This window comes from Tigriopus californicus, chromosome 2 (genome assembly GCF_007210705.1).
Source record: "Tigriopus californicus strain San Diego chromosome 2, Tcal_SD_v2.1, whole genome shotgun sequence".
NCBI classification, from domain to species: domain Eukaryota; kingdom Metazoa; phylum Arthropoda; class Copepoda; order Harpacticoida; family Harpacticidae; genus Tigriopus; species Tigriopus californicus.
Window position 1 is genome coordinate 8,949,238 of NC_081441.1, and position 26,784 is coordinate 8,976,021.

Below are 26,784 nucleotides of genomic sequence, written 5' to 3' on the forward strand. Positions count from 1 at the left end.
AAAAGTCCCTGTCATTGAGTTCCAATTACAAAACGGACAATGAAACCTTCTTATTATAACAGAGACCAAATACACTCTTTGTGGAAGACTTTTGATTCTTAAAAAGAGAAAACAGGTGATTTTGTGAGTTGGTCAGCTACAAGACGAATGTTCGTAATTGCAGCAACTCAGGTTTTCAACAGAATTTAACATGAACAATGAGACTTAACACGTGGGTGGATAAGCGCCATTTATCAAATTACATGCCCTTTTCATTATTTCTGAATATTGCCTCTCAAACAAAAATACTCATTAGAATTAATTGAAATTTGATACTCATACTCATGAATGATGCAGCCATCCACGAGAAAAATCTTATTGAAATCATTCACAAGCTAAATGTATGCATCTAAGTAGCCATAATTACGAAACGTCCTAAAAATCGATCGATGACTGAGAAGACTAAAGATATCAACTTGATGAATAAGCTGAACAGCTTAGACAAATATGAAAGGACCAAAAAATAGGCAATTTAAGTTGAAAAGTCGAATAAAATTGAGAATGCGACGAAAAGAAATTCGTCACAAAAAGCATACAGATGGAGTGAGATGCACTTTGCCTAGCTTTGCCTGCCAACCGCTGACTGAATCAAATGAATAATCACGGGAGGTTGCAACAAGGGTTACCAATTTGCTTGTTCAATGGTACATGACATCACTAGTGGCATGTCAAAAACCCATTAGTTATTGTCAAAATATAACCCAGATTTTTAATGTCCAACCAGGGCTACCTTTTTTGCTCAAACCTACCATTTAACGCTACGTTAAAATCAGCTGACACGGGTGACTTTTCTTTCCAAATTTTTTAGCCACCTTGATTTTAAAAAGTCATTTGATCCCATCAATTCTGTCAACGAACCGGTTGTCATAGCAAAGGTTGCGTGATGAACAGTTCTTTCTCAAATCATAGATTTCGAGACATTGCATGTCGGACAACCGACAACTCGGTTGGCTAGACAGAACAATAAACCGGTTTGCGATCATTTGTGCAATTTAGCACTGACATTTGCACAAATACACTTTTTGACACTGGCCGCAACCGAAGGCAGAGGACCAATCAGATACCGACTAAGACACTTCTGATAGGAATTGTAATGGATGATGCGGTGTCTAATGATATGATCTCTCCTTGAAACCCATCTATAAGCCTTGGCCAAGAGTGCTGTTTCTCTTATGTGAATGAGTTATCAAATATAATCTTTACATGGCATACTCAATTACGTTGACCTTTCCAAGACCACGAGACATATCAATGATCTCTCTTTATCGGTACGAGGTCCATCGAACTGTGAAAGCTTTAGAGCTTTCGTTTCAATCAATTTGTGATGGCAATCCAGACGAGATTCCTGATGAAAATCGAGCGGTTGCTCGAGACAAATTGATCTTCGCTGAGCATGCTTTGTCTCTATTGAAGCTATGTTTCTACTGGAGGATTCTGATGCTTCCATTAACACCGAGAATACCTGGAAACTGTGTTGAAATAAGCGAAAACATCATACTCTCCTGCAAAAGGATATCAGACATCGTTCACATCAAAGCTAGACAATGTTCAACACTTGTAATGGACAATCCGCCTTCATTGTCTTCAAGTCATAGTTTTCATTTGATAACCTAAGTTCCCGTTTAGGCACTTGATTGGGAAGTCAATATCCTTGGGTTTGATTATTGGAGAGCATCTTACAATGTTAAGTTAGGGTTACCAGCGCGACTAAAAGACCAAGATGGACATTTCTCAAGCCATCCATGCTGTCCACCATTCGAGATGTGCATCCCACTTAAAAACAAAAAACAGTGAACTTATTCTGGATCAAATTTTGGTTGCAACTCGTCGTGATTCTCTCCTCCATTTGTTACAAACAGAACTCTCCTCCTTACGACTGCTACAATGCGGTTCGTGATTTCCAAAACAAATCCTACAACTCTTTACTCGATGATCGAGCTCAAAGTTCTAGCAATGATCTGGGTACTCAGCAAGTGTTGGTTTATTTTATGGGGCCGACAAAATCAAGTTGCAGGTCGGTAGAAAACACACACAGGCCAAAGCATTTTCATGCTAGCCATTGGATGACTCCATCGAGGAACACTATGCTACACGCAAAGCCCCAAAAGAGCTCATCCTTGCTTGTATTATTTGAGAATGATGTCCTTTTCTGTGAAGCCCGTACATTTGGAGCAAAAGACCTGGAACATTAAGCCTTACTTCAAGCAGTCCTTGTAGGCGTACCACTTGTCCCCTTGAAAGTGTGTGGTCGTCCTTATCTTTGCTTCAAGGAATACTATATTGTGGGCATTGAATTCTTATTCCCAATAACATACGGTCTCTTATTGCTTAATCGCCTGCAGATTACACAATCAGAGCATCAAAGTAACCAAACGCCTAGCAAGACAATCTGTATATTGGCCTGGGATTACAGCATTCATTAATTCCATTATGGTTAATAATTCTTTTTCCAGTTGCCATGACTCTCGATCTAATTATCAACGTGAGCCCTGTGCAGTCGATGGCTTGCCATGCAATGTAATGGACGAGCTTCATGTTGACTTGTTTGAGCGCAATTCCTTGGATCGGCAGTCTGGAAAGATGATTTATAAAGCATCTTTACTCCAGCCCAATTTCCAAGCAAGTTGCCATCGCCCTTACGTCCAGAATTTATATGCTTGGAAATCCGAAGACTTTGAGTTCCTACAATGGACCTCGATTTGCCTATTTGTGTAGAAAAAAAAGATGTAAAAGTTTAGCAAATTATCTGGAAACCAAGTTCACCGAGCAATAGTGGCCCTTATTTCCAACGTCAGACAGCCCAAACGAAATGGAGACGAGGCACGGTAGATTGCTGAATAAACTTCTCTTAGCAATGCCATAAACGCAATTTCTTTTCCAGACATTGTGTGACCTAGGTCATTAATCATATTTTTTTCATTTATTTTTATTTATTATTATTTTTATTTTATTATTTATTTTGATAGAATCAGCCAAAAACAACTCAAATGTATTATAATTCAACAACAAGTTATCCACCCTATTGGCCCTTTATTTGGCGGAGGCTAGCTCACAAAGCGCCCTCTGAAGTGCAGAACGTAAACCATATTTCGTGTGGCTTAATTAGCCAATCGATAGTTCAACGGCTTCGCAGAACATAGAGTATGCACAATGAACGAGACTTCCACATGTTTCGATGCTTCTTCGTCCCCAACTGACTTTACTTTTGAGGCTCTCTTACATCTCAGAAACACTCCATCCCCGATGTCGTTTACCCTGTTTCTCGTATGCTTCACCACATGTTAAGAACCAAAATACTCATTTCAGATCTTCATCCTCAAGTCAATTTCGAAATCGCAGATGTGGAAAAGAAAACCAGCGTAGCTAAACAACGCCAAAATTAACCTCCAAGAACAAAATCTGTCCTCAAATTCTAATGGATCGGTCCAACAATCCCAATCTAAGACCCGTCAAGACAATAAAATTAGCTCTTGTGAAATCCTACGTAATTTTGTTTGACGGAATCGCATAAGCGCGAAACTGTCGCCTACTATGGTTATGCAATCATTAAAGTTAACAGACCATTCATTCTTACTCATAATCTATTAGAACAAAAACAAATCACCCTGATTTTCCAACAAGTTCACGCCGTTCTCTCCGTGCTAGAAAACCTCCAACCTGCTGCCAATTTACTTGAGGTTTCAAGAGATAAGGGGATATAACGATATGATCTCTCCCTGAAAACTACATATCAATAAGAGTTTCGGCCAAGAACCCGCTCTGACCGCTGTGTGTTTTTAGGAATCACTCATCAAATGGAATCATTTCTTCAACGTAAAATGGAACACATATTTTGGAGTTATTTCATTAAAGAAATGAAAAGACGCTAAACATCAACATTCAAGGCTTTGAATTCATAATCTAATATAATCTATGAGCAAGAATATGACAGAATTAAGGGTCTCATTTAAAGACATTTTGAGACACCCTAAATCACATTTCTTGAAATATCAGGTCAAGTATGGTACAGTTGGTAAATTGATTCAAAAATCCTGACCTTAAAACCATGAATCTAGGGTAACCGAGAGGTCTAAAGGGCAAAGTGAAAAGGACAAGAACCATCTGTATCCTAATATCAAGGTTTTTTTTTACTTTATTTAAGTATTGTATCGGAAGTACAAAAATGAAATCTGGTTTATTTGGTTCCTTAAAAAGAGTGTCCATAACGACCACCATAAGCGTATCCACCATAGCCCCTGTGATGACCGCCATGGTAGCCTCTGTGGTAGCCTCCACGACGACCTCCATGGTAACCACCATGGCCATATCCACCACCATATCTACCATATCTGAACCCGGGTTCCGCCTCTCGTTTGCCAATGGTGTGAGCATCGTTGGACGAAACGTATTCAATGCTGTATGCATCTTGAGGATAATTGGCAACAACCACGCCCTTGGGCTCAGCATCAGCAGATCGTTTTTGATACCCATGTCCACCACTAAAAAATCCGCCTCCAAATCCGGCTTGATGGCCACCAAATCCTCCACCGTGGGTTCCACCGTATCCACCGAATCCTCCACCAAATCCGCCGAGATATGCGGCGTAATTTCCGCCGTGATATCCGGCAAACCCCCTGTCGTGTCCGTTCAAACTTCCCCTATACCCGCCTACATATCCTCGGCGAGGTTCGGCATTGGGTTCGGGCTCAGCCAAACAACTGACACCGGCAAAAATTACGACAATCTGCAGGAAAAATTAAATGATAATACGGAATCCTCCTTTTAAATGAGTTGAACAAGTTTGATCTTATGGTGGTAGGATATTTCTCTTACCAAAAGTTTATTCATGTTTGTTTTCACTGGCAGTCGAAGACTGAATGTAGAAATCCCTGTGCGTGTAGAGCCTTTATATACAACCTGAGAAAACACCATCCCTTTGATCTGATAAAGCATCAAAAAATTCGACAAAGGTTCTTTCCCGTTGTGGGATTCACCCTCATTTGATGACCTAATGCAATGCCGGGCAACATACTATCGGGGTTCAGCATTGTAACATGCATGCATGATATGCCCGTATGCCATTAGCAAACCATATCCTCGCGTAGAGTCTACCAAACCAAGCCTGTCTATTCTTGGAAATGTGGCCTTTCAGTACCTGATCTGAGCTAAAGGTGCGTGCTTGTTGCCGATTGAGCATGAAACCTCGGCCCATGGCTAATGAGATGTTGAAAATGGACACTAGACTAGATGAATGTAAGGTGAACAACCTTTCGTTTAGATCAACTGAGAAAAAAGAGAATACTTTTAAACAAAATCCCTTTTTATTTTCTACACCATAGATTGTGTTCCCTGTTTTGCGTTTGAAAATATGCTTAAAGGGCAAAAATAACTATTGCCACTGATTTGAGGACTTTAAATGGAATCAGGGGTTCGAAATTTAGTAGACCAAAAATTACCAGTATGTACTTCATTCATTATGACACCATAGTTCTTGCAATGGGAATAACACTCAGTCCAAAATACTCTATAGAGGTACTCTGATTTAATTTCTAAAACAGCCCTTTTTCTATGAGCCCATTGGAAAGCCTAAAATTGCAGATGGAACACTTCATTGTAAGAAAACTTTTGCACAGTAGCCTCATTTGTCTCCTGTTCTACCAAAAACCATCATACATTTAGTCAAACAATATGACTGGAACTTAGAGCACCCGAATGTAGGACTATTCTGCGCACATAAAATGGCCAGCTCAGCAAGCAAATTAAATTCTATGACTGCCATATTGGAGGCCATTCGTAGTGTACAGGGGACATTTAGAGGTCACCATAAGCCTCCAAGACAACTAAATTGTATTTCAGGAAGGGTATGGTACAATTGAGACCCCAGGTACCTGTTGTGCTTAAAGTAAATGAACCTGAAGAAGTAAGCGTCTGTCTAGTCCCTATGAAAGACTCCTTAGTTTGAAGACCGGAAGAGCATAACGAAAATAGTGTTTAACTTGGGCATACATATATAGCATGAGTAGGTAGAAGGCAAAATAGTCCGTTTATTATCTCTCTCTTTTATAACGAAGTTTTTCTAAGCGAAAATATCCATGAGAAGAAAAGTTTTTCTGAATTTAACAACGGCATCTCAATCACTAGACACATGAAAATGGCCACCATCAGAGAAATCGTAAACGCAGCCAAGATAATCAAAGTCTGAAAATGAATTATGAAAACCAGCAAATGTTACCCTCATAGATGACCATAGTATCTTTACCACAAAGAAGTGTGTGACGTAAATGTGGTGAGTGAAGAACGAAAGCATAACCGGAATCACAGTGCAATGGCAAAGAAATATGCAGTAAGTCAGTCGGCTTAGAGGCACAAAGCCTTCCCATGTCAAGAAGGAATTGATCCAAAAACTCCCTAAAAAAACGCCATTGCCAGTCATATTATGCACCCCAAAAAATAAATACCACAACAAAGAGCCAAAGAGATGTGGTTAACTTACCAGCTTGTCCACGACAACAGGCGAAAATTAGCCAGCCCAGTGCTAGGGCCCAACCAATTCTTGAAAAGGCGTTAAAAAATACACTGGCTACTAAGGTTGGTGTCACACCCGTTTGCCAAACCTCGTGCACATTCACTCCCCATATAATGGACAAGGCAATACCTGTGGATGCAATCCACAACCAATAGCTTAACGGCTGCAATAGAAAAATGCACTTCCAAGGTCTCAATTGGTTTCAATTGTGCACCCAATTTTACCCAACTAATCCTCAGATTTTGTTTCTTTGTAGTGTGAACGAGGTAGCCCACCATTAATCCTAAAATATACGGTTGACATCGACACCAAGGTTTGATGTAGCTTTCACTTTGGTAATCATAGTCCATGAAACTGGAATATATTCGATGATTTCATAATGGCATTCTCATTGTAAAATCCACTGGTTGTAGGTAAAACGATATTCATAAGCTTCAGCGTAGTGTAATCTGTGGTTCAAGTAAACATTGCGTAACCATGTCATTTTTAAAGTTCCAATTTGGCAAATTTTTGAAGCCTAATAGACCTGAAAATTTTTAAAACCATCACGCAACCTTAAGCCAACCATCTGGCCAAAAATAAGCTTTTCAAAATCTGGAAACTCACTCCACTAGGGAAGACAAAGGCCAATCTTTGGCGTAGGCCAAAACAGCAATAATGATCGTGAATATTGCCAACCAAATCAATGGATACACCAGGGCCCAAATTCGCTTGGATTTCTTGGTGATCCACCACATTGGAATCGTCAGTAGAGGCGAGAGAAGGAAGAAATAAAAATCATTCGTCAAGAACCAAGTGTGACCCAAGCACTGTAAAAGAATGTCACATACTGCAAATGGTGAAAAAGACTAAATCCATTTACAAAGTTGTTACAAATCCTTGTTCAAAGACAAAGATGTTGTAGTACAACAGGTTTGAGTACCACACATCCTTGCACATTTGAACTTCAAACTCCACATTATTAAGCGGACCAATATCCAAATATTTATACACTGTGGCACTGAAGAATATCATCATGGCGTACACTCCAGTTAAGCTAGAAATAGGCTCATGAATGACCGTGTTCCGTTTAAATATAATCCCTTACTTCTCACCGAATGTATCGGTGAATGTAGAAAAGTGGAACATTCATCCAACCTTCATTTCGGTCCAATTCTTTGAAGGTCAAATAAGCCGTGAGAACCCCGCTGAGAACGAAAAAACTATCAACACACACATAGCCGTTCAGAATGGTACGAAAGAGAAATGGTTCCACGAACTTGAAGTAAAAAAGGCATGTAATCGTATGTGGCTAACGAAACTGCATTCGGTAAATTCACCTCATCTCCCACGTGAAACATGTTTTTCAGAGGTAGTCCAAGACACGAGGAATATGCATGAGACAGAAGGACCCAACTCATGGACAGGAATCGAATTCCATCCAAGCAGCTCAAGTGATCTTCGCCTCTGGATGCCTCAGTCACTCGAAAGAGTTTGCTACAATTGTATTGCAAAGAAAACCCAACAATCCAATTATCCGTCGGAGCTGAAAGGTGTACGGAAACTAGGTTTTTTGAGTATGTTGTGAAGATGCAGGGGATTTGGTGATTTATCTGTCTTACCCAAAGATGTGTCCTTCTGCCATCTATGAATCCAGTCGTAAAGGGTGCCAAGAGCAACCAGAGCCAAGAAAATGCTAATTATTATTCTGAAAGATAATGAAATCATATATTTGTCATTGATTTCTATCAGCTGGAAAATGAAATGTATGAAAACATGTCGGATTTCCGTGCCCAATACTTACTATTTAGAGCTAAGCAAAAACATAAATACTCTTTGCAATAGAAAAGTGTAAAGATTTCGGATTTCACATTAGTGCGCCCCCTGGATCTACCATGAATGAAGTGTCACCATGCTTGTTACTGATGACAAGATGTTGGCCCAAAATGTTTTAAAGTATTTTTACATATTTTTGTCACCTGCTATGACATTATGACAACTTTAGCCAATGAATGTTGGACTTAAATGGTTTAAGATAATTGTCGAATGATGTCCCAAAATGGCGAACAACTTTGTGAATGAAGATTTGGAAGCACTGGATGTGCTAAATTCATGGTAGTTCTTGCCACGATTGTGGCGCAGCCTAGCTAGCTCACACAGCTGAAATCCGAGTCGGTTCATTACACGTCTCTATACTGAAAATCAAGCACGTGTCATCCAAGACAAGTTTAAGAATTTTAAGGTTTTTAGAAATGTTGCAAAAGGTAGTCAAGTGTCTTCAAACTTAGAACTCTCTTATTTGTCTAATGCCCTTAGGAGTCAGGATCTAATTATTTGGTTTGGCAAAAATCTAGGGGCTTCAAAATAAATTCATCAATTAAGAAACTTTATGATTCAGCCTGGCAAGGAACATTGAATGGTCTCATTGATAACTTTGAACAAGGTCTTACAAGAAAAGGATGTCACCAGTCTCGAAAGCCTTGTCGGATTGGTTCTCAATGCAGTTTTGCGGTGACATGATGAATAACTCGTCAAGTGACGATAAAGTCAAGCTGTAAAGACCCAACAGGTTCTCGATATCCGGAAACGAACACGAATCGGGCAAACAAATGCCAAATTTTCCAAGTCCTCCTCCCAGAAGAGCCTTGAAAGGAAATGTGTTGCAATATCATATTTTGTACCCAACTTCCATCTCCAGCCTCACCCTGGCTTCGGGAACATTTAGAAATGCTGCTCCACTTGGTGAGATCAAATTCAACCCTCTTGTGTGTCGTTCTCGAAGCACATCGTCCAAAATGGGCATGGTTGATGAAGATTGGTTGACAGACAGCATTGTCACGTAACAGTATTTGCCTGCAAATTGGCCTTTGCTCGAAGCCGTGTCAAAAATGGCTTCAACTTCCACGCAAGAAGATGGAGAACCGGGCGAGATGAAGTTGCCTTGGGTGAAAAATCCGTCGGTGGGATATTTTCCCATGGCATCCCACACTAGAAGAGAAACTTGGCTAATTACTCTCAGAAGTTGGGTGATGGGAGAAACTGTAGAAGGGATCGGCAAAGTCATCCTAGTACATGCTGTAAATATGGTCTGAGCTCAAGGTCGATCTGAATATTGTAAACCAGCTTTCCTTGAACTAACTACGTACATATTGGGGTTGGAACCAAATATGGCTTTTAAATGCAGGGCTCTATGGGTAGATTTGGATCACCCTGTATATGCTACAGAAATGGTTTACGGTGTGCTCCAACACCCCTACAAGAAAGTCATTGCCGGTTGGAATTCCTTTTGTTTCCTAAAAAAAACCATCAAACTTTTTTAATGCTTAATTTCTTGTTTCTCGGGCTCTTTGATTGTTTAATTTGCTTCCCTCTAATATTCGTAGGGAATACGTAGGCCTTGTTGATCCGGCAACATCTTTCAAGTCAGACTTGGACCAATTTTTAGATAACATTCCAGATCAACCCTACATTCAAGGACTAGCTCGGTCTGCCAACTCAAATTCGTTGGTAGACCAAATATCATATAAAGATCGAAAGGTAATAAATAGACGAATTATAACCTTTCATTTTAATAATACGGGGGATTACATTCCCTGTAGCGGTTTGAAAAGCCCTTGAAAAAACAAATAAAAAAAAAAATGCATTTCGATGAGCGTCCTGCCATCCTGGCCAATTAAAGATCGCATTAACTTCAAAATGGCAATCTCGGGTAAGCAGGTCGGAACAATCATGTCAATGAAGGATGTTAACATGTTCTGATATGATCAAACATGATGGCAGCAGAAGGGTATGAGAAAGGGCAAGGTTCGTAATCCCCCTGCAGAGGTTGCCAACAATCTTGTGGTATTGTTGCGACCCATCCATGACTCGAAAGGGCGAAAATAAGGCAGAAAATGCTACATAAAACCAACAAAGGTGTTTATCCAACATTCAAAGAGCCAGTCCAATAGTTTGAAATGGAAACAAAATGCACTCGAACAAATGGATTCTAGAGCTGAAGAAGCGGGTGGAAAAGAAGCGATCTAACTTTAATAAGAATCTTTTGAAACTTCATTTACAGCTATGCCCGTTAAGATTAAGAATTCGGTATCAAGAAAAACACATTATATTAGCAATTTTTTCACCTCTTGATTCCTTACGAAAAAAACAAGAACCCAAATGTCATTTTCGTGTCACAGTGTACGTGACATAAATGCTTTGTCAAACCACTGTCTTTTAATCTAATCTCAATGTTAACTCAATCTATGCTGTTTAGCCTGAATCAACAACCTATTTATTACCTACAACAGGTAAGTCAAGTTTAGAACGATGAACTCGTGAGACGTTACAAATCCAACATACAACTCTTTGGCCATTTTTCATTCTTTTAAATTGCCATGGTTACTCTTCCCTAACCAAGAGGCCATAAAAAGTAGCCATGTGAAGTAAAGGAAGATCAACAAAAAATGTGGTGCGACAGTTTTTGACCATTTTACATTGAAAGCAAGTAATGTTTAAATCAAAATAAACAAAGAATCCAACTCGCCTTGAGCATGATGAAGAGTCTGCAAAAAATGCAAATAGATGTGACATGTGGATGTGGAAAAATACGCCAAAATATCCAATAATTCAAAAAAAGGAAAATAAAACTATTTGAAATGCAAATTCTTATTCTAATCACAATGAGTGCAAAGTACCAAGTGCTAGGACACAGGCCAAGCAAAGTAGCAAAGGTTGTAAAAGAAAGTCTTGTTCTGCTTGTTGCAAGACCACATGCCAGGCTCACCACAGACTTCTAGAATGGACTGTGAACGGAAGTAAAATATTCTTATCTCCTAAACTGTTCACTTTATTCCAAAGTGCACTTCATATGACCATATAAAATCTTGTTGAATATATGAATTTGACCAAGTTTGGGCCCAAAACTATGAGTAAGGAACTAGAAATATGTCCAAGTTTATGTTGTAAACACTACATAAAATTCGAATTTTCGGCCGGTTCTTGGTCAGCTACATAAGCTTTTGACAATATAACTTTGAAACGACCCACTTTACAAGTAAATGATATAAAAATTTCATTCCCTTTAATTGAAGGGATCTACATTCCTTATTTCATTACTTTAATTCAATAAGTGTCTCAGATTCGCAATGACCAAGAGCAGGCTAATTTTCTGGGAAGCTTGTTTACAATCCATATTTCTAGAAATTTGTCACCCAACTTCTTGATGAGCTCCATGGAGTAGATGACTTAAAGTATCCAAGGGCAGTACTTTAGAGTCCCTGAGGTATCTCGTGAAAGGAGAGAGATATTGGTGACTGAATGTAGAGATCACTGGGTGTGGTAAATGACTCAAAGAGATGATTTTTTTCGCTTTTATAGCAGAACCTCTGTTATTGGTGGGTTATTTTTGTTTAGATAAACAATGGTTTGACAATTGACTTGACTTTATGACCACCTTTTATGGCTTGAAAAAGGTCTCAAAGACAGTTTCAATTTATTTTTGGTCCAAATTTGCGTGTAATGCAACTAAAATTACAAATAAAGTAATAAACGTCAAATATGCAAGAAAACCTGAAAAAAGGCAAATTGTGCAAAAAAATGTTTGCATCCTTTGCACATCCTTATTCATGATAACCAGGATTGCTAACGACTTCTTAACAAATGCTTTTTAAAAAGGAAGAGGAGCCCAAAAAGCAAAAAGATGCTTGGGCTTATTTTTTAAATCATTACTCATTAGACAGATTCATAAACATGGCCTAAGCTTGATGACTCGAATATGTGTAACAATCTACTTTGAACCAATGAAAGTTAATAGGGTATGGCACTGTCATGGAACAAAGTACATGTAATTATGATTAAAAGTGGCTTTCCGACGAACCTTCTTTTTTGTTGTGGGAATTGAAACCACGAGGCAACATCGATTCAATATGATGCATACTATCGTACATATAACTTATTCACTTCTATTGATTTGGACGCAAATGAATCAAAATATTTCCCTCCAAAGACATCAATCTTTCAGAGTGAACTGATTTCGTTAATAATACAAAACGCATTTGTCAATAGGAAATCTAGACCCTTGCCAAATCCTCATCGTTCTTTTAAGGCCAAGATCCTAAATGACATTCTGAATTTTTTTAGGCGAATACTCACTTTTCAAAGGCCATCTTCCGCCGGATCCAGGTTCAAGGGATCCTATTGGGTTCAATAATCGCTCTACAAAAGTTGTCAAATCTCCCAGACATTTCTCGGAGACGAATTCTTCGATCTCGCCTTTGAAATCTGATGTAGTGAATTTGTAGGCAAAGTCTTCATAATCGAAAGAGATTCTTGGAGGCTCGAAATTAAAACTGAAGCAACTATTTACTTCCACTAATAGGAATAAGATCCAGATATGGCTGCGCTTCATTTTGAAGTGACTCAAACACTCAGCCGCCCGATCACTTAAACATTATAGAATGACTGAAGATAAGGTTGGATTTGAGTTAAACGGCAACTTATTTACAATTGGATGGGTCAGAAACAAGTGACTCACTAACCTGACACAATCATTAATTTGGGCTCGAGTGAGTCAGATTATTTCAGAAGTGAAGATCTGTCTTAAATTTGCAAAAAGCCAATCAAATTAAAATCAATCAGGCTAGATCATCTCTCCAGGCTTCAATGCATTCCCAGAAAGCAATTTGGGTAAGACCACAGTTCATTGGACAGTCTAAAGTCATACATGAACACCAAACTATATTCATTGACTATGATCTATTTTCTTACTTAATGAGCTGATTACGGAGATTCCACTTTGCCCACCAGGAGTTCTGATTTTTCTTGGTAATGTATAATAAAAAAGTAACTGGAATACTCATTTCTGCTTGTAAATGCTTCTTTCCTCTCAACTGGAATGGATGCAATTTACACTCGGTTCAAACGAGATACGGAAATTAAAGGCTTCCAACGTTCGGCTGGTCGTTTTGCAATAAAGAGGAAATTAAATGGACTGAGTGCTGGCCTTAAAAGGCAACTTAGTAATATCGATATGCAGAAGTCTCATGAATAGGATGCTGAAGACAAGTGCGATAACATGCTTGGAGGACGACACTCAACACAATGGAAAACTTGAACCTGATCGAAATTACGAGCAAAGCCAAAATATATCGGAGACATCATTGTGTTCTCACATTGGTTATTGTGGTGTTGTTTGTTCTTTGTCTCGGCTTTATTATTGCTGATAAAGTGTTTATTCACTTTTTTCAAGACCATCATCATAAGGGTAAAGCTCAATTGCGAGACAGATAAAAGCGCTTCATTTTGATTTATCATGGCGTTCCATTTTTAGAAGAATCAATTAAATTAAGTGGATCAAGCGGAGTAACGTGGACCATCGGTGGGGACGAAGACAATTCGGTTGAAATAATCGATATCGGAAGCTCTGACGATAGAAAATGCAAACCCATTCCCAACTTGACCTTCAGGGATAAAGCTTACGGCGCATTTGGCTTTTTAAACGAGGATGGTCGGCCCGTTGTTTGTTGTGGAAGGAACGAGAATAAATGCATTTCGTGGACGGGATCTGAGTGGCAGGATCATCCAACCACCGCCTCCAATGACACCAGGTTAGAGCTTCCCATATATCCTGGTGTGGCTCTCTTTGACCGGGAAACCCTATGGATCACAGGTAAACAAAGGGACGTGCAACCATGGGAAAACTTTCAAGTCACACCCTTTGTTGCAGGAGGGAAATCTGTTCACTCGAATGCGACAGTTCCGACCAGTTTGTTCTTCAAGACGAAATATGGATTTGCCCCTGGTCCAAGGTTACCGGAATCTCGATTTGGCCACTGTTTGGTTTCTCTGAGCAACTCCGGGGACGATAATGGTGAGCACTCGGGACATCTTCTGGTGGGTGGAAAACCGTTCACGAAGGCTGTTCACATCTTCTCGCGGGGCCAATGGTACCAACAAGTCCCCATTTCTAATGCTAGACATGGATCCGCTTGTGCCAAGGTGAACCTTGACAGTGGAACGTCCGTTGTGGTCGTGGCTGGGGGTTATAATCTATATGGAAGTTCCTCTGACGTGGATATGTTCTCGTTGAAAACATTGGAATGGACCAGAGGGACGACAAAACTGCCTTTTCCTCTCCATTATGGAGCTGCGGTTCCTCGAGGGAATACTTTCTTGATCCTGGGCGGCAATGGAGCCAATGGCACCAGACACAAAGACATTCTAAAGTATGATCCTGCTCGCAATGCTTGGAAGCTCTTGGGTCCACGAATGGCCATTCCTCGAGTCTATTTCCTGGCCATGTCAATCTCGGAGAGCCAGAGCTGCTAATGCCAAATTCCACTCACAGACAGACAGACGACGACTGACTGAATGACATGGAACCAACAAGAGACCGACAAACACGATGGACTTTGTTTGACTTGCCAAAAATGAACCTGGTTGGTGCAATTGTTTCCAAGGGTTGCAACACGTTTGTGACAAGAGAGATTTTCTTCATCTTGCTTATTTTGAAGGAGGACTAAGTGAGACCTTCAGCGTTCCCAGTTCCCAGTTTCCAAGTTCTCCTCTCTTCGATCCTGCCCCAAGGCTGTCCTATGTTAAACAAACCGTGAAAGGAACGAGGGAAAAGTGAAAGAAGACCAAGTCAGGAAAAAGTGAGGTAACCCTCGATCGAGGTCAAATTAACCGAAAAAAGGGGGAATGGAAATCATTTTTGAGCAGCCATTCCGACGGATTTTTCTCGCCTTAAGCAAACATTTCGTACCAATTTTTGTGCTCCACTTGGCCCTCCAATGGATCGTCCCATGAATGCTGACATTTCCAATAAAGAGTAAGCCACACTGAATTCGGGTCAAGGAGGCCATCGCTTCATTTCATTCATGTCATTGATACCGTCATGCATTCATTGGCCTTGAAGGTTCAGCCTTTGGGTTGGCTTTTCCTCGGTATTGGGTTGGACGAGAAAACATCGCGCTTCAACGAATCGGACCAATCAACTTTACTCAGCAATCATTTTGGCGGTTCCTTGAAACGGGTCATCTGTCATGGTTCTGACCCAGATTATGTCACCCTAGCCCTTGTCAGTGTAGCCTTTTCAACGTCGATAGCAAGAAAAAGCCAGATATCCAAGCAAGGTGCTAAAAGGTTGGAGTCTTGAGTACATACTTGTTTATCTCCAGTCCAGCAAATCCAAGTCCAGATGATAATGACGGTCAATGTCAAAGATGGGCTTTCACGTTCTACTGCCAAATGAATTGTGTTAATCTATAGGGGTCCTTATTTGCAACGTCACACGGCCCAAAGAAAACGGGACGAGGCACGGTAGATTGCTTAATAAACTGCTCTTGCCTTGCCTTGAACGCAATTTCTTTTCCGGACATTATGTGACCCGGGGCATTAATTATAAATAAGATTTTGATAAAATTAGCCAAAAACAACACAAACCCATGATAATTCTATAAAAAGGAATTGGCCCAATCGGCCCTTTTTTGGTAGAGGCTGAGTGACAAAGCGCCCTCTGAAGTGCAGAACGTTAAATATATTTCGTGCAGCGTAAAGGGGCTATTTATTCAAAGAGACTAATGGCATCATCAGCAAGGACAAAAAAATGTGAACTAATGCTCTCAATCGTACTCTTTAACGAGCTAAATGTTTTGAGGTTTCAGTTGAAATTTAAACTTGACTTTCCTTTCACAATCGGACCTACCAATAGGATTGCAGCTTTAGAGTAAAATTCTGCCACCCTAAAACGAAGCTTGTCTCCTTTAGCATTGCCATTCGCTTACCATTAAGGACCTATACTCCTTTCGGCTTCATCTAGGATAAACGTTATTCTCCACCGATTAGTTGGCGGTGCTCATCTTTAAATTTGTGGCAAAATATTAGAAGGTTTAGATAGAGATTTTAAGGGTTATTAATATCGTGTTAGGTAAGGTTAGATTAGGTCTGATTAGGTCAGGTTAAGATTTAAAAAAGTAGCACCGCCAACTAATTAGTGGAGAATAACGTTTACCTTCATCTAGCGGTGGTATTGTGGGTACTGATTTAGCCAATCTGCCTGCAACACAAACTTTCAATCCAGCACTGCTGAGTTTACTCCATGTTGTATTTTTTTGGGTCAGATCTAGAAGCACTCTTTGGCCTCAAAACCGTTGACCAAACAGTGTAAAACTGCTTTGCAATTTGCCGGTGCAGGCAGATTGGTTACATTAGTAATTGTAAGAGTATCATATCATATACTTTTCTTTCTTGTTTAACGTTTCTTTAGCAAAATAAGCGCTTTTTCTGCCCTTGCACAACTGTTTCAAAACGCTTTCAAAGTTTTTCTAAAATCAAATTAAAAGTTTAGAAATTTCCAAGGTTTCTTTTGATCTGATTATAATTTCCGACTGAGGAAAAAGTGGGCTTTTATTGAAAAAAGGTGGACTTGAATGTTCTACCATAACTAACCTGGTTTTTCGAAGGCTTGAAGATGCTCTCAAAACACATGTTAAGCCCTCATGAATGCTTTTGAAAACGGAAACGCATTGTATCAAGTACCTTTCATATACCTCATCTGAATACTGTGCAGCTTCTCCTAGCTTCTTCCATTCTATAATTGTTCCCGTTAAAACATTTATGGACCTGCTTGACCTTTTTCATGCCCTTCTTTGATTTTGACCGTGTCTTCTTGATCGAAAGATAAACTGTCAATCTTAAAGCAATTAAGTATGAAATTGAAGGCAAATAAGGGTCAATCAATGAACTATTGGCAAATATATTGTTGCAAAACATCATGTTTGAGTTTAAAGGAATCGCTTTAAAAGTCTGTCTTCTTGGAAGGGGACCAAATCAGCAGATAAAAAAGGCCCTAAAAGAGGCCCCGCTCTTCATATGAAATCTGGTTCCGAGAAACCATATTCAAGTTCCACGAAATAGGGTCATTTATTCAACCATTGTTTGATGATGCACTAAAACAAAGACTACCTCTATTTGACCGTCCATTTTGATGGAACCAAAAAGTTCTTTAACCACGTTTTGATCTAGTTTGCCCCTACAATGTACTTAAGTCCCAAACTCTTGGCTGGAAAATGGTACTAGGAAAGAAATGATGGGGTTTCAAGAAGCCACAACTTCGTTCCAAAGACTTTAGAGGGGAAGAGTTCACCTCGAGTAAACCTAAATACAGTGTGAAAAGGCACGTGGAAGGAATTTTAATGAGTCAACTTGGTCCTGGTTCTCGAGGTTCTATACACATTTTGGGAGCATTTTAAGACTCCTATAGAATAAAGGCTTTAAGGCTGGGGTACATTTTATGCAACTCATTCGTTGCTTGTCCCAATCGAATCTTGCCATTCAAATTGGCAAGATAAGAAAATAAGTAAGTTGCGCCATTCTGGGGAAAATTATAATAAGTTTATGATTGCATCCAAACCTTGATATCTGTGAATCTTTTATTTCCTCTGAATTGCGCGAAGTCTGTTCAGTTGTCAAGACGGAGGATAGTTTCATGTCGTTCAAAGACACCTTTCAAAAAAATAATCATAATCATAATGCTTGTCATGCTCGAGGTTGCGTTTCACCCATTCATTCATTGTACGTATATATATAAATAAACATCGGAACTGAACGGCCTTTTCGGGATATTACAATCATTCAGGATCTCGTTATTTTCTTTTTTAACTGTCAGTAAGATTTGTAACCACTCTCGGTATTTCTTGTTACAAAATGATTGAATGTACAAGTTGAATGTGTAACTGTGCGTGTTTCTTTTATTTCACAGGTGCCGAAAACACATCGATTCGATTGATACACTTGTACTTCTAACACAGATTGACTTTCCTTTCTATCTTGTTTTTATTGGACATTTGAGGCGAAAGCACCAGATTTGCCAAATTTCACTAACCAATCTTCCTTCCACTTGCAAGGATCCAATGTCATTAAAAGTCAAATTGATAGCAGCAAAATATCCGAAAACGACACAGATCAATGTTAGCATTGTCTTTTGAAGAACTTATGCTTTCACTCGAGCAATGGGTGGTTAAATAAGACCAAAATGAACGTACTTTGAGTGCAATGACATGTCATCATCTTAGTAAATACAGGCACTCCCTGGAACTTGTTCCTGATTGAAAGCTATACCAAAAGTGCAAAGCGGACCAGCTTCACAACTTTGTACGAACAATTAGTGATGATTATGAAAAATTCGTTTATCAATCAGCATAAGAAAGAGTTAACCTCAACCGATGAGGCAAGTGCAAAAAACTGACACCGATTGTCGTTAATGAGTCCATACCCGTACGCTTAGCCTTCATGAGAGCCTACTGAATTCCAGGAGAGAGGCGAGGGAAACAATAAAGGGATTGGATCCCTAGAAATATTGTTGATAAGGCCGAATAACTCGATCAATGTGGGCGAGTGTTGGCATGAATGTGTTTCTCTTGCTTTACCTTAATTAAAAAGTAAAGATAAGGAGTTGCCGGCAAAGATAACGTGAGAGTAGTTGTCTTCAGTTTTGACAAGGAAGCGCTTGCAGACTCGATATTGAAGTGGGCAAACAGCCTCAGACATCAAATTTATCTAAGGAATGACAACTATCATTGAATCAAAGTGAACGGTCAAATGAGGCGAACATCAATGTGAGGATTTCTTAGTTCATCATGCCTGTTAATCCAAGCTCGAACGACGAGACCTCCATGAATCAGCCTCAGCCCAAACGAATCACGATTGTCATGGATGATTCAATTGGACCCGGAGATGATTTCGATGCGATAGGTCACCTTTCTCAATACTCAAGACAAAGGCCTGGACCAGTGAAATATCAAGCGAGACTTCATCCAACGGCTATTTTGATTTGGAGTTCGGGCCTTATTTTTTGTGGTGTGTGCACAATCATTATTCAGGTTAGTGCTTTAACCCATTCAATTTCAGCAAAGGCTTAATTCGAGGATTTTTATTTCATCCTCATCGTCCAAAAAATTGAAAATCTTAACAATCAAAATATGTGAGGTGTCAAAGGTGTCGAAACTTCGAGAAATTCATCATATAAATGACAGAAATACGTCAAAGCACCCAGAGCTAATAAAACGAGAGCCCATAAATAGCAATCAACAAAAACATATTCCTTTATACTTTGCAAAATAGAAATTGCTTTAATGGATGGGACATTAAAAGAAATCGAATTTGATCGACTGTTTTTTTTGCCAAGTAATTTTCTCTACATTGTAACTAACAAAGAAAAAATCATTTATTTTATAACCATATCAAGTCAAAGGGCTTTTCAAAAATCAACAATTTCCAATTTTCCATCCGCTTCCACTGTAATCGTTTTCGTAGTACTTGAACTTCAAGATTGCAACTTAAAAAGGAAAAAAAAGTACATGGGACGTAGTGTAACTACGTAAGAGCCCATAAATATTTCATTATCGCATTTCTCGAAAAATGTAAAAATCTTCAGATACTGTGCTTTAAATACTCACCAGGAATCATGATGAGATCGTACATAGAAATCTGGTTGAAAATCAATAACTACCAATGATTTCCTTGGAATCTTAAATATATGTTTGATCGAGGTGATCAACCTTCTTTCCCTCTGATACATCTTGTAAACTTAGTTTTTTTGATCATTAGGTGTTAGGGAGGAAAACCAACCATCTTATTAGCTAGGATCAAATTGGTTCTCCCTCTGTGGGTGATAATCCAGTATTTTAAAGCTCGAGAAAGGTTGCAGTTCTAAGGAAATCGATCGAAGCTTTTTCTCCCTTAAAAGGAAACCACATCACATCTCCCTTTACTGTACTTTCTTATCCACTGGAATTAATCATTAAATATGTACATACTAACCTCGGTCATGTAGATGCTGATCTGGACCAAATGTGTGGAAACAAGCTGACTTGACGTACTTTTTCAGGTGTTCAAAAACACTAGTCACCCTATAAAATGATTTGATGTTGCACAAGGGAAAACTTTTTCATATAAAAAATGAACAAGGTAATGCCTTTACAGTAGATTGTGCAAACACAGAAGGAGGCCAACACAAAAATCTTAAAATGAATGAAAGTTATTGCTTCACCTGATTGCCAAGCACGTTTTTGCATGTACACAATACTAACGGAAGGGAAAAATATGAAAGTAAAAATATAATTCTTATTTCATTCATTTTCTTACGATATGACTTATGTCACAATTTCTGCAGAGTAAAAAATATGTCAAGGATTTGCTCCAAGATCCAATCCCAAAACTTTATACGCAAGTAAACTTACCTTTGTGAAATTTCCACCGTTTTTGATCTATGGCCATCACATCGTCCTTATACTTCTTCCGATAGGTAGTGTTGTGTCCGTATCAGTTTTGGTTCTCCGTCTGTGAGCAGGGTTAGCGTCTAAAAGTTTCCTTGAGAAAGGTCGGGGAGGAGATTCGAACCGGGGACTTCTCTTGTATTAGGAAACTGCGCTAACCACAAAACCACGTCTCCAAAAAAAAAAAGTAAAGAGGGTGAATTCCCTAATGGGCAATTAGGGGGGACTCGCGGCGTAATTTAAATAAGTCACTTTTGAGTTTAGGTTTTAGTATCTACTCCATGAATGTATATTCCATGAGACGCCGGCCCTTCCCCCAACAAGAGTGTGTTTGGGAGAGCAATGAATAATGTTGGTGGAGTTTTAGATTGCTACCCTAAGCCATAGTGTCCAAAGAGGAATGCTTTTTGAAACCACACTAGATGGTGCTTCAGGGGTTACCTCCTAATTAGCTTTTCTTCAGCAAGCAGAAAGAATTGATTAGGCACTTGCCTGCACAAGCAGGCATCTAATTAGGAGGTAATACAAAGCTCAAACGTCTTCTAGCCAGGCTTTATAGAGCTTTCCTCTCCAGAAGCGAGTTTTTTAAACCCTCGTACCTCTGAGTTAAGGCTTGGACGTTAGTAAGAATGAGCATCCGCTCACCACTTTGGCCAGTGTAGCTTCATACCGGTGAACGTCAAAGCCCTTAGCTCCGAGGTATAAGCTTTGAAAAACACGCCACCACCCGAAACTATCATGAAAACTGGTATTCATAGGAGAAAGGGTTTTTTTTCTCGTGCACTTTGCTTCTCTTTGCTGTGTTGGGAAAAGGCGTAACGGAATTGTGTGCTTGACATCAACACTGTCAGTTAAATCTTTGATGAACATTTTAAGCCATCGTCGATTTATGAGATTAACCACTAAAACGAAGCTGTCTAAAACTGCGATAAGACGACATCTTATAACTAAGTCCCATCTAAAGGGATTATTTGTCGGGTAACACAATCCACGAAGGAGCCATCCATTATCATACAAAATCATTCATCTCAGTTGGCTAGCAGTCATAGCATATCTCGATAGCGCCCCTCCACTTTCCTATCTGTTATGCCTGGATCGAATCCACGGACTAATCGAATCCAAGCTTTTTTGCAGTATTCTAGATCATGTACAAAATGAGTTCATGCTTTAGCAATGCAAATGAGTGAACCTGAGGTCATTCCCGAGGGCGTGGGACAAATGTTGGATGTGTTGATAGAGGGGTAATATGATATTATAGTATATGTAACGTAATATAATATATTATTAATATTCCTCTATTGGAACACACATCATAAGAGGACGGCCATCTGACTCCGTAACAAACATACACACAAACAACAAACAAACAAATATGCATTTACAGAAAATGCAACGTTTCATACGCAATTGACATGTTTATGCTCAACGTTTTGATGGTGGAGTTTCAATCGACAAAATAAAAATATCTTGGATGCTTTGGACCTCGGGAGGTAAAAGGTTGATTTAGACTTCGATCAGGCAAAGTTGTACACATTTGTATTTGGTTGCATTTGCTATCAATTGCTTGTCTGGCACATTCACTTTTTTCTCATTTTCACCCACGACTGAAAGAACAAAATGCAGGTCCTTTTGAGTTGCTTATGTTTTACCGGAAAATAAAGGTGGAAAACTAAGCGTTCAGGGATCTTGAACAAGAGTGCTTTGGAACAGGTTGGAAGTGCATGTCAAGCCCAAATTTAAGGCCTTTTAGATTATACTCTTAATGAATTTCAAGAGATTTTAATTCACTTTCGCCACGTTCTGCCATAGTATCCAGTCATCAATTTAATCGACCTGGTATTCTCAAGTCCATTTTAAGGTCAGCTCTTCATTTGTGGATTTGAGTGCAATTCTCAGGAGAGATTGAGGGACGAGGATTGAGCTCGGACCAATAACAAAAGCGACACTCTGACCACGTTTATATTTCTAATGCTTGCCCAACTCTCATTAAAAAGGGTTGTTTGGGTACCAAAGTATGCGTCGAATGGCTGAAACAATCCGTTTTCCGTAGTTATTCGGTAGTGCACCAATGGATTCGAAACGTTTTGGGTCGGACTAGAGCCTGTATTTCGAAGAGTACGGCAGTAAGTTCAGCGCATCATAGACTCTCGAGATTTAACCACAATAAAAACAAGGATGCCCATAGCGGAGGTTGAGAGCATAAAGGACGTCCTCTAGAGCCTGGCTTTAAAAGAGGACGCTCTATCTTGGTCATTGAAAATCATTGAAATGGGGCCTTCTATTGAAAAATTGAGGAGACCAATATCTTCCAATTGGAATTATGGATAAGTTTTTATGTTACAAAAATGCATTTATCGGTTGTTCTTTGCAAGAATTATCATCTGGATTTATCTTAGAACCCTATTGCCAAACAAGCCTTGCTTCCGCATTTGCCAAGCCAGCCCCGGGCAACTGCTCCTTTAAGTTAAGGAAGAAAGGAAAAAGAAAGAGAGTGAATACGGACGCAGCGAATAAGGGACAGTCCCGTCAGCTGAGGCTTTTGCTTGCGCTGTTTGACAATCATTTGGCGCTTTTCTTCGGCACTCTTCTGGAAGCACTGCCGATCTCCCAGGGGAAATGCGACAGTGTCATAACGTCAGCGAATTAAAAACTGAATATGATTCCATAACAAGATTTAACCTTCAACATCATCACCCTTCCCATGTCAAAATGTGTCCTCTTTTTCACTATTTCCATAATGCAAGTAACCCAAATATCTTCCTAATGACTATTAATGGTCTCTGAAGATTAATAAAACCTTGTAACCTTATAACCTTGTAAATGCTCAAGAGGACACACGAAGTTCAGTTCTTAGAGAGCACTACTTTCCGTTTCTCGAGGGTCAAACGCGATCGAATTTTGAACTTTCAATTCCGTTCCAAAGCAATGTTTTCATATGCGTCCCAGATCCAAACTAAACACATTTAGATGTGGCTTTAGCTCCTATTCACGTACCCTTAAACGTTTTAAACACCCTTTTGTAAGCCACTTTCTACATTTTCTGCTGAAAAATACATAATTTGAATCTGGTGTTGCTGCAATTGCCATTTATGATGCTTGAAGATTGACTTAAGCCTTAGAACTCAACCGGCAGTTGTCTTTGGTTGGGTCTGGGACCCATGTAAACGCATTGTATTGGAACGGAATTGAAGGTTCAAAATTCAACCGCAATGATGCGCTGACCTTATAGTTGTACTCTTTTAATACTGGGCACTAGGTCGGACAATCACGAACCGCGCACACTTAGACGACATACAAGTGCTCTAGGTCATTAGGATTTTGTTGGATACGCATTCTAATCTGTTTATTCCCTCACAAGTTTTTGGTCGTATCCATTTGCACAACTCTAGTCATTAGGGACTGTCAAAATATGTAAAACGGCAAAGCCTTTCAGAGAAAAAAAGGTGGAAAACGATAAGCCTTAAAGGGCAAAAAAGTGTGCAAAAGAAGGCCAAAAGTGTAACAAAAGGTGCATAAATAATACAAAAATGGGAACAATTGCATCTGCTTTTCAAAGTAGGACAAACATGAAAGGCGACTTCTTAAAAACCAAGTTTTGCCTCAATTTTGGACCAGATTTTTCTTTTTGAATGTGGTCTAGGAATGTTTCTCCTTGCCCATTTTTCCTTTTTTCAGCGGTAGATCTACACCATTTATCGAACTGAAGAAAAATTGGACTTTTTTTCTTAAAAAAGAATAGTTGGTTATCGTGGGGGAAGTAAGGAAAGCAGCCATAGAGCGTTTTTTGGGCCTAACTATCTTAGCACCATGCTTTGCCCTTTTTTTGTTTTTTTTTCACGGGCTTTGTTGTAACCGGATCAACAAGGCCTACGTATTCCCTATGAATATTTGAGGGCAGCAAATTAAACAATGAAGGAGCCCGAAAACGAAGAGAAGTGGACTTTATCGTTCGAATTAGCCTGGATTCTCGAGGGCTTGAAGGAGCTCTAAAAACGCACATTAAGTCTCTACGGTCACTAGAATTGATCCTAAATCTTGGGTTGGGACAATACTCATGGATACTTTTGAAGACGTAAAGTATCAGATACCTTTCGTGCCTTCTTTGATTACTATACAGTCCCAACATGTTTAGTCTCTCCCAATATGAGAGCTCTCTCCATCCTGTAATGTTCCTAGTGAAACATCTTTGGACTTGTTCGGCCTTTTGCAAACCTGCTGAACTCAATGGAGCCCAAATGGGTGAAGCATATTCAAGATGTGGCTGAACCATCGACTTTGTACATCGTGACGCTTTCTCTGGACTGGTCACCACTTTTATTGGCTAGTTAGTCATTTCTAGAGAGTGTCCCTAGTCATTTCTAACAGAGTAAGAAGTAGAGAGGGTGGTGAGAATTCGATTATATTAAGACACACTATCGCTCAACTCGAATCTGTAGCAGACTTCAGAGTCAAGTAAAATCATTGTCCGGTGCCAATTATGACAGTTAAACCCACAAAAGACTACTTCTTCTTTTCATATTTTCTAGTCCAATTCATTCCTGGATGAGCAGATCCACAATGTCTAGCAACTCACAATGTCATGTTTTAGGACCAGATGACCGTGGGTCAGAGGAAGAAAGCAACATGAAGATAGAGCCAAAAGTTTGATCATAATATGTTTGGCTAAAAACGATGGATTTTGAGAATCGAATGCACTTTGACAATATTGACCAGGAAGTCAAAAAAGTCCCAGTACTTCAAGGCCAAATATATTATTAAAAGCTTCAGAAAATAATACAAATTATGTTTCTCGAAGGACTAACTCGATATTCTGCAGTTTTAAAATCTACCAGATATTCTGAAGCAAAAATTTTCGCCAAACCTTTTCGTTCTTGAGGCCAATTCTACCTATGGACGTTACACGGAGAATCTAAACCGAATATTTAAGGAAAGCTGTCAACATCAAGAAAGTCAGTGTTGCCGTTTTGGCAATTTATTGCTAACCTAACCTTTTGGTTGCAAGGGCCTGGGCAGCAGCGCAATAGAAAATGGCAACACATAATTAATATTCGGTTTAGATTTTCCTTGTAAAGTTTTCATTTCACCTACCCGTCAAACAAAAAAAAATCCCTACACCGAATTCGTAAAGACACCCATTTGGCGTAGACAATTTGGCATCATTGCCCCGATGTATCATTCAAGGGTTTGAAAAAGACAGCTTAAGAGGAAAAGGAATCTCCCGAGTCCTCGGAAGCTACAAATCCAGTCTTAAATTGAGCAATGCCTTGACTCGTTCGCAAAATGTCAATTCTCACACCAAACATCCCGTCCATATTCCAGTGGTTCATGTATGTTCAGTAGACATTGTACATTGTGGTACTCACAACACTGACTAAATGGTTCAACAAATGCCAAGACTTCAATTTACGATTTTCCTAGTTATGAAAACCAAAGGAACATTTTTTTGTAAAATCCCATCTTGGAACATGCCGCAGATTAGTACATTGATTCACTTAAAACTTGAAAGAAGAAAAGATTCTTAAACACGTAATCAATAAACGTTGGGAGTAACCTTAATTGCGCCTCCAATTAAAATGTTATCAAAATCCATCCAGCAGGCAATAAGATATTAGGCTTTCAAAGGATGCATTTTCATCAGATTGAACTACTTAATGCTTCGATTGAATCGTAAAGCATTTTTTAAGAAATAAAACCTGCTTTCCCTATGGTTACAAAATAAATGAAAACATTTCATTTTTTTAAGCACGTAGTAAACCTGAAAATAGTCTGAAATATCACTGAAAACTTACTAAATGTCATTGTTCACAATTGTGATGTCATGCTGGTCAGTCGCAAGTATAATTAAGCTCAACCTTGAATTTTGTCAAAATTCTATTAACGTTGAATAAAACGTCTCTAGTACGAAAAGGTAAATTATTGCAAAAAACGACAAATTTGAAAATTAAGCAAGATTTGTATGACATTGAACCTCAAGCTTTCATTGAGAGGAAGTGTTGAGCGCCTACA

General features: G+C 39.3%; 3 protein-coding genes and 1 long non-coding RNA gene across 5 annotated transcripts in view; 2 read left to right on the forward strand and 2 right to left on the reverse strand.

Moving 5' to 3' along the window:
* Positions 1-4,225: 4,225 nt before the first annotated feature.
* Positions 4,226-5,230, reverse strand: LOC131892686 (keratin, type I cytoskeletal 9-like). Its single transcript, XM_059242511.1, has 2 exons — positions 5,174-5,230; positions 4,226-4,762 (listed from the first exon to the last, which is right to left on the reverse strand). Exons 1-2 carry the CDS (start codon positions 5,228-5,230, stop codon positions 4,226-4,228), a joined length of 594 nt encoding a protein of 197 aa, XP_059098494.1.
* An 812-nt stretch (positions 5,231-6,042) lies between these two features.
* LOC131876955 (nose resistant to fluoxetine protein 6-like) lies at positions 6,043-12,984 on the reverse strand. 2 transcript variants are annotated; one of them, XM_059222501.1, is made up of 12 exons: positions 12,656-12,977; positions 9,228-9,511; positions 8,974-9,167; positions 8,146-8,231; positions 7,864-8,069; positions 7,639-7,802; positions 7,418-7,580; positions 7,151-7,353; positions 6,769-6,898; positions 6,512-6,707; positions 6,278-6,426; positions 6,043-6,216 (listed from the first exon to the last, which is right to left on the reverse strand). In XM_059222501.1, the coding sequence occupies exons 1-12, from the start codon at positions 12,909-12,911 to the stop codon at positions 6,079-6,081; spliced, it is 2,169 nt and encodes a 722-aa protein (XP_059078484.1). In that variant the 5' UTR covers positions 12,912-12,977; the 3' UTR covers positions 6,043-6,078. The 2 variants fall into 2 exon arrangements, with proteins under 2 accessions (XP_059078484.1, XP_059078486.1); XM_059222503.1 differs by lacking the exons at positions 6,043-6,216; positions 6,278-6,426; positions 6,512-6,707; positions 6,769-6,898 and adding an exon at positions 6,909-7,070 and having other exon boundaries at positions 12,656-12,984.
* A 56-nt stretch (positions 12,985-13,040) lies between these two features.
* Positions 13,041-15,347, forward strand: LOC131876959 (uncharacterized). The gene is made up of 3 exons (XM_059222509.1): positions 13,041-13,766; positions 13,833-14,171; positions 14,229-15,347. Exons 1-3 carry the CDS (start codon positions 13,604-13,606, stop codon positions 14,828-14,830), a joined length of 1,104 nt encoding a protein of 367 aa, XP_059078492.1. The 5' UTR covers positions 13,041-13,603; the 3' UTR covers positions 14,831-15,347.
* A 3,640-nt stretch (positions 15,348-18,987) lies between these two features.
* LOC131876964 (uncharacterized) overlaps positions 18,988-26,784 on the forward strand; it is a 10,760-nt gene continuing 2,963 nt past the window's right edge. The window contains exon 1 of the long non-coding RNA XR_009372836.1: positions 18,988-19,383. This is a non-coding gene — a long non-coding RNA (uncharacterized LOC131876964). The remainder of the gene's footprint in view (positions 19,384-26,784) is intronic.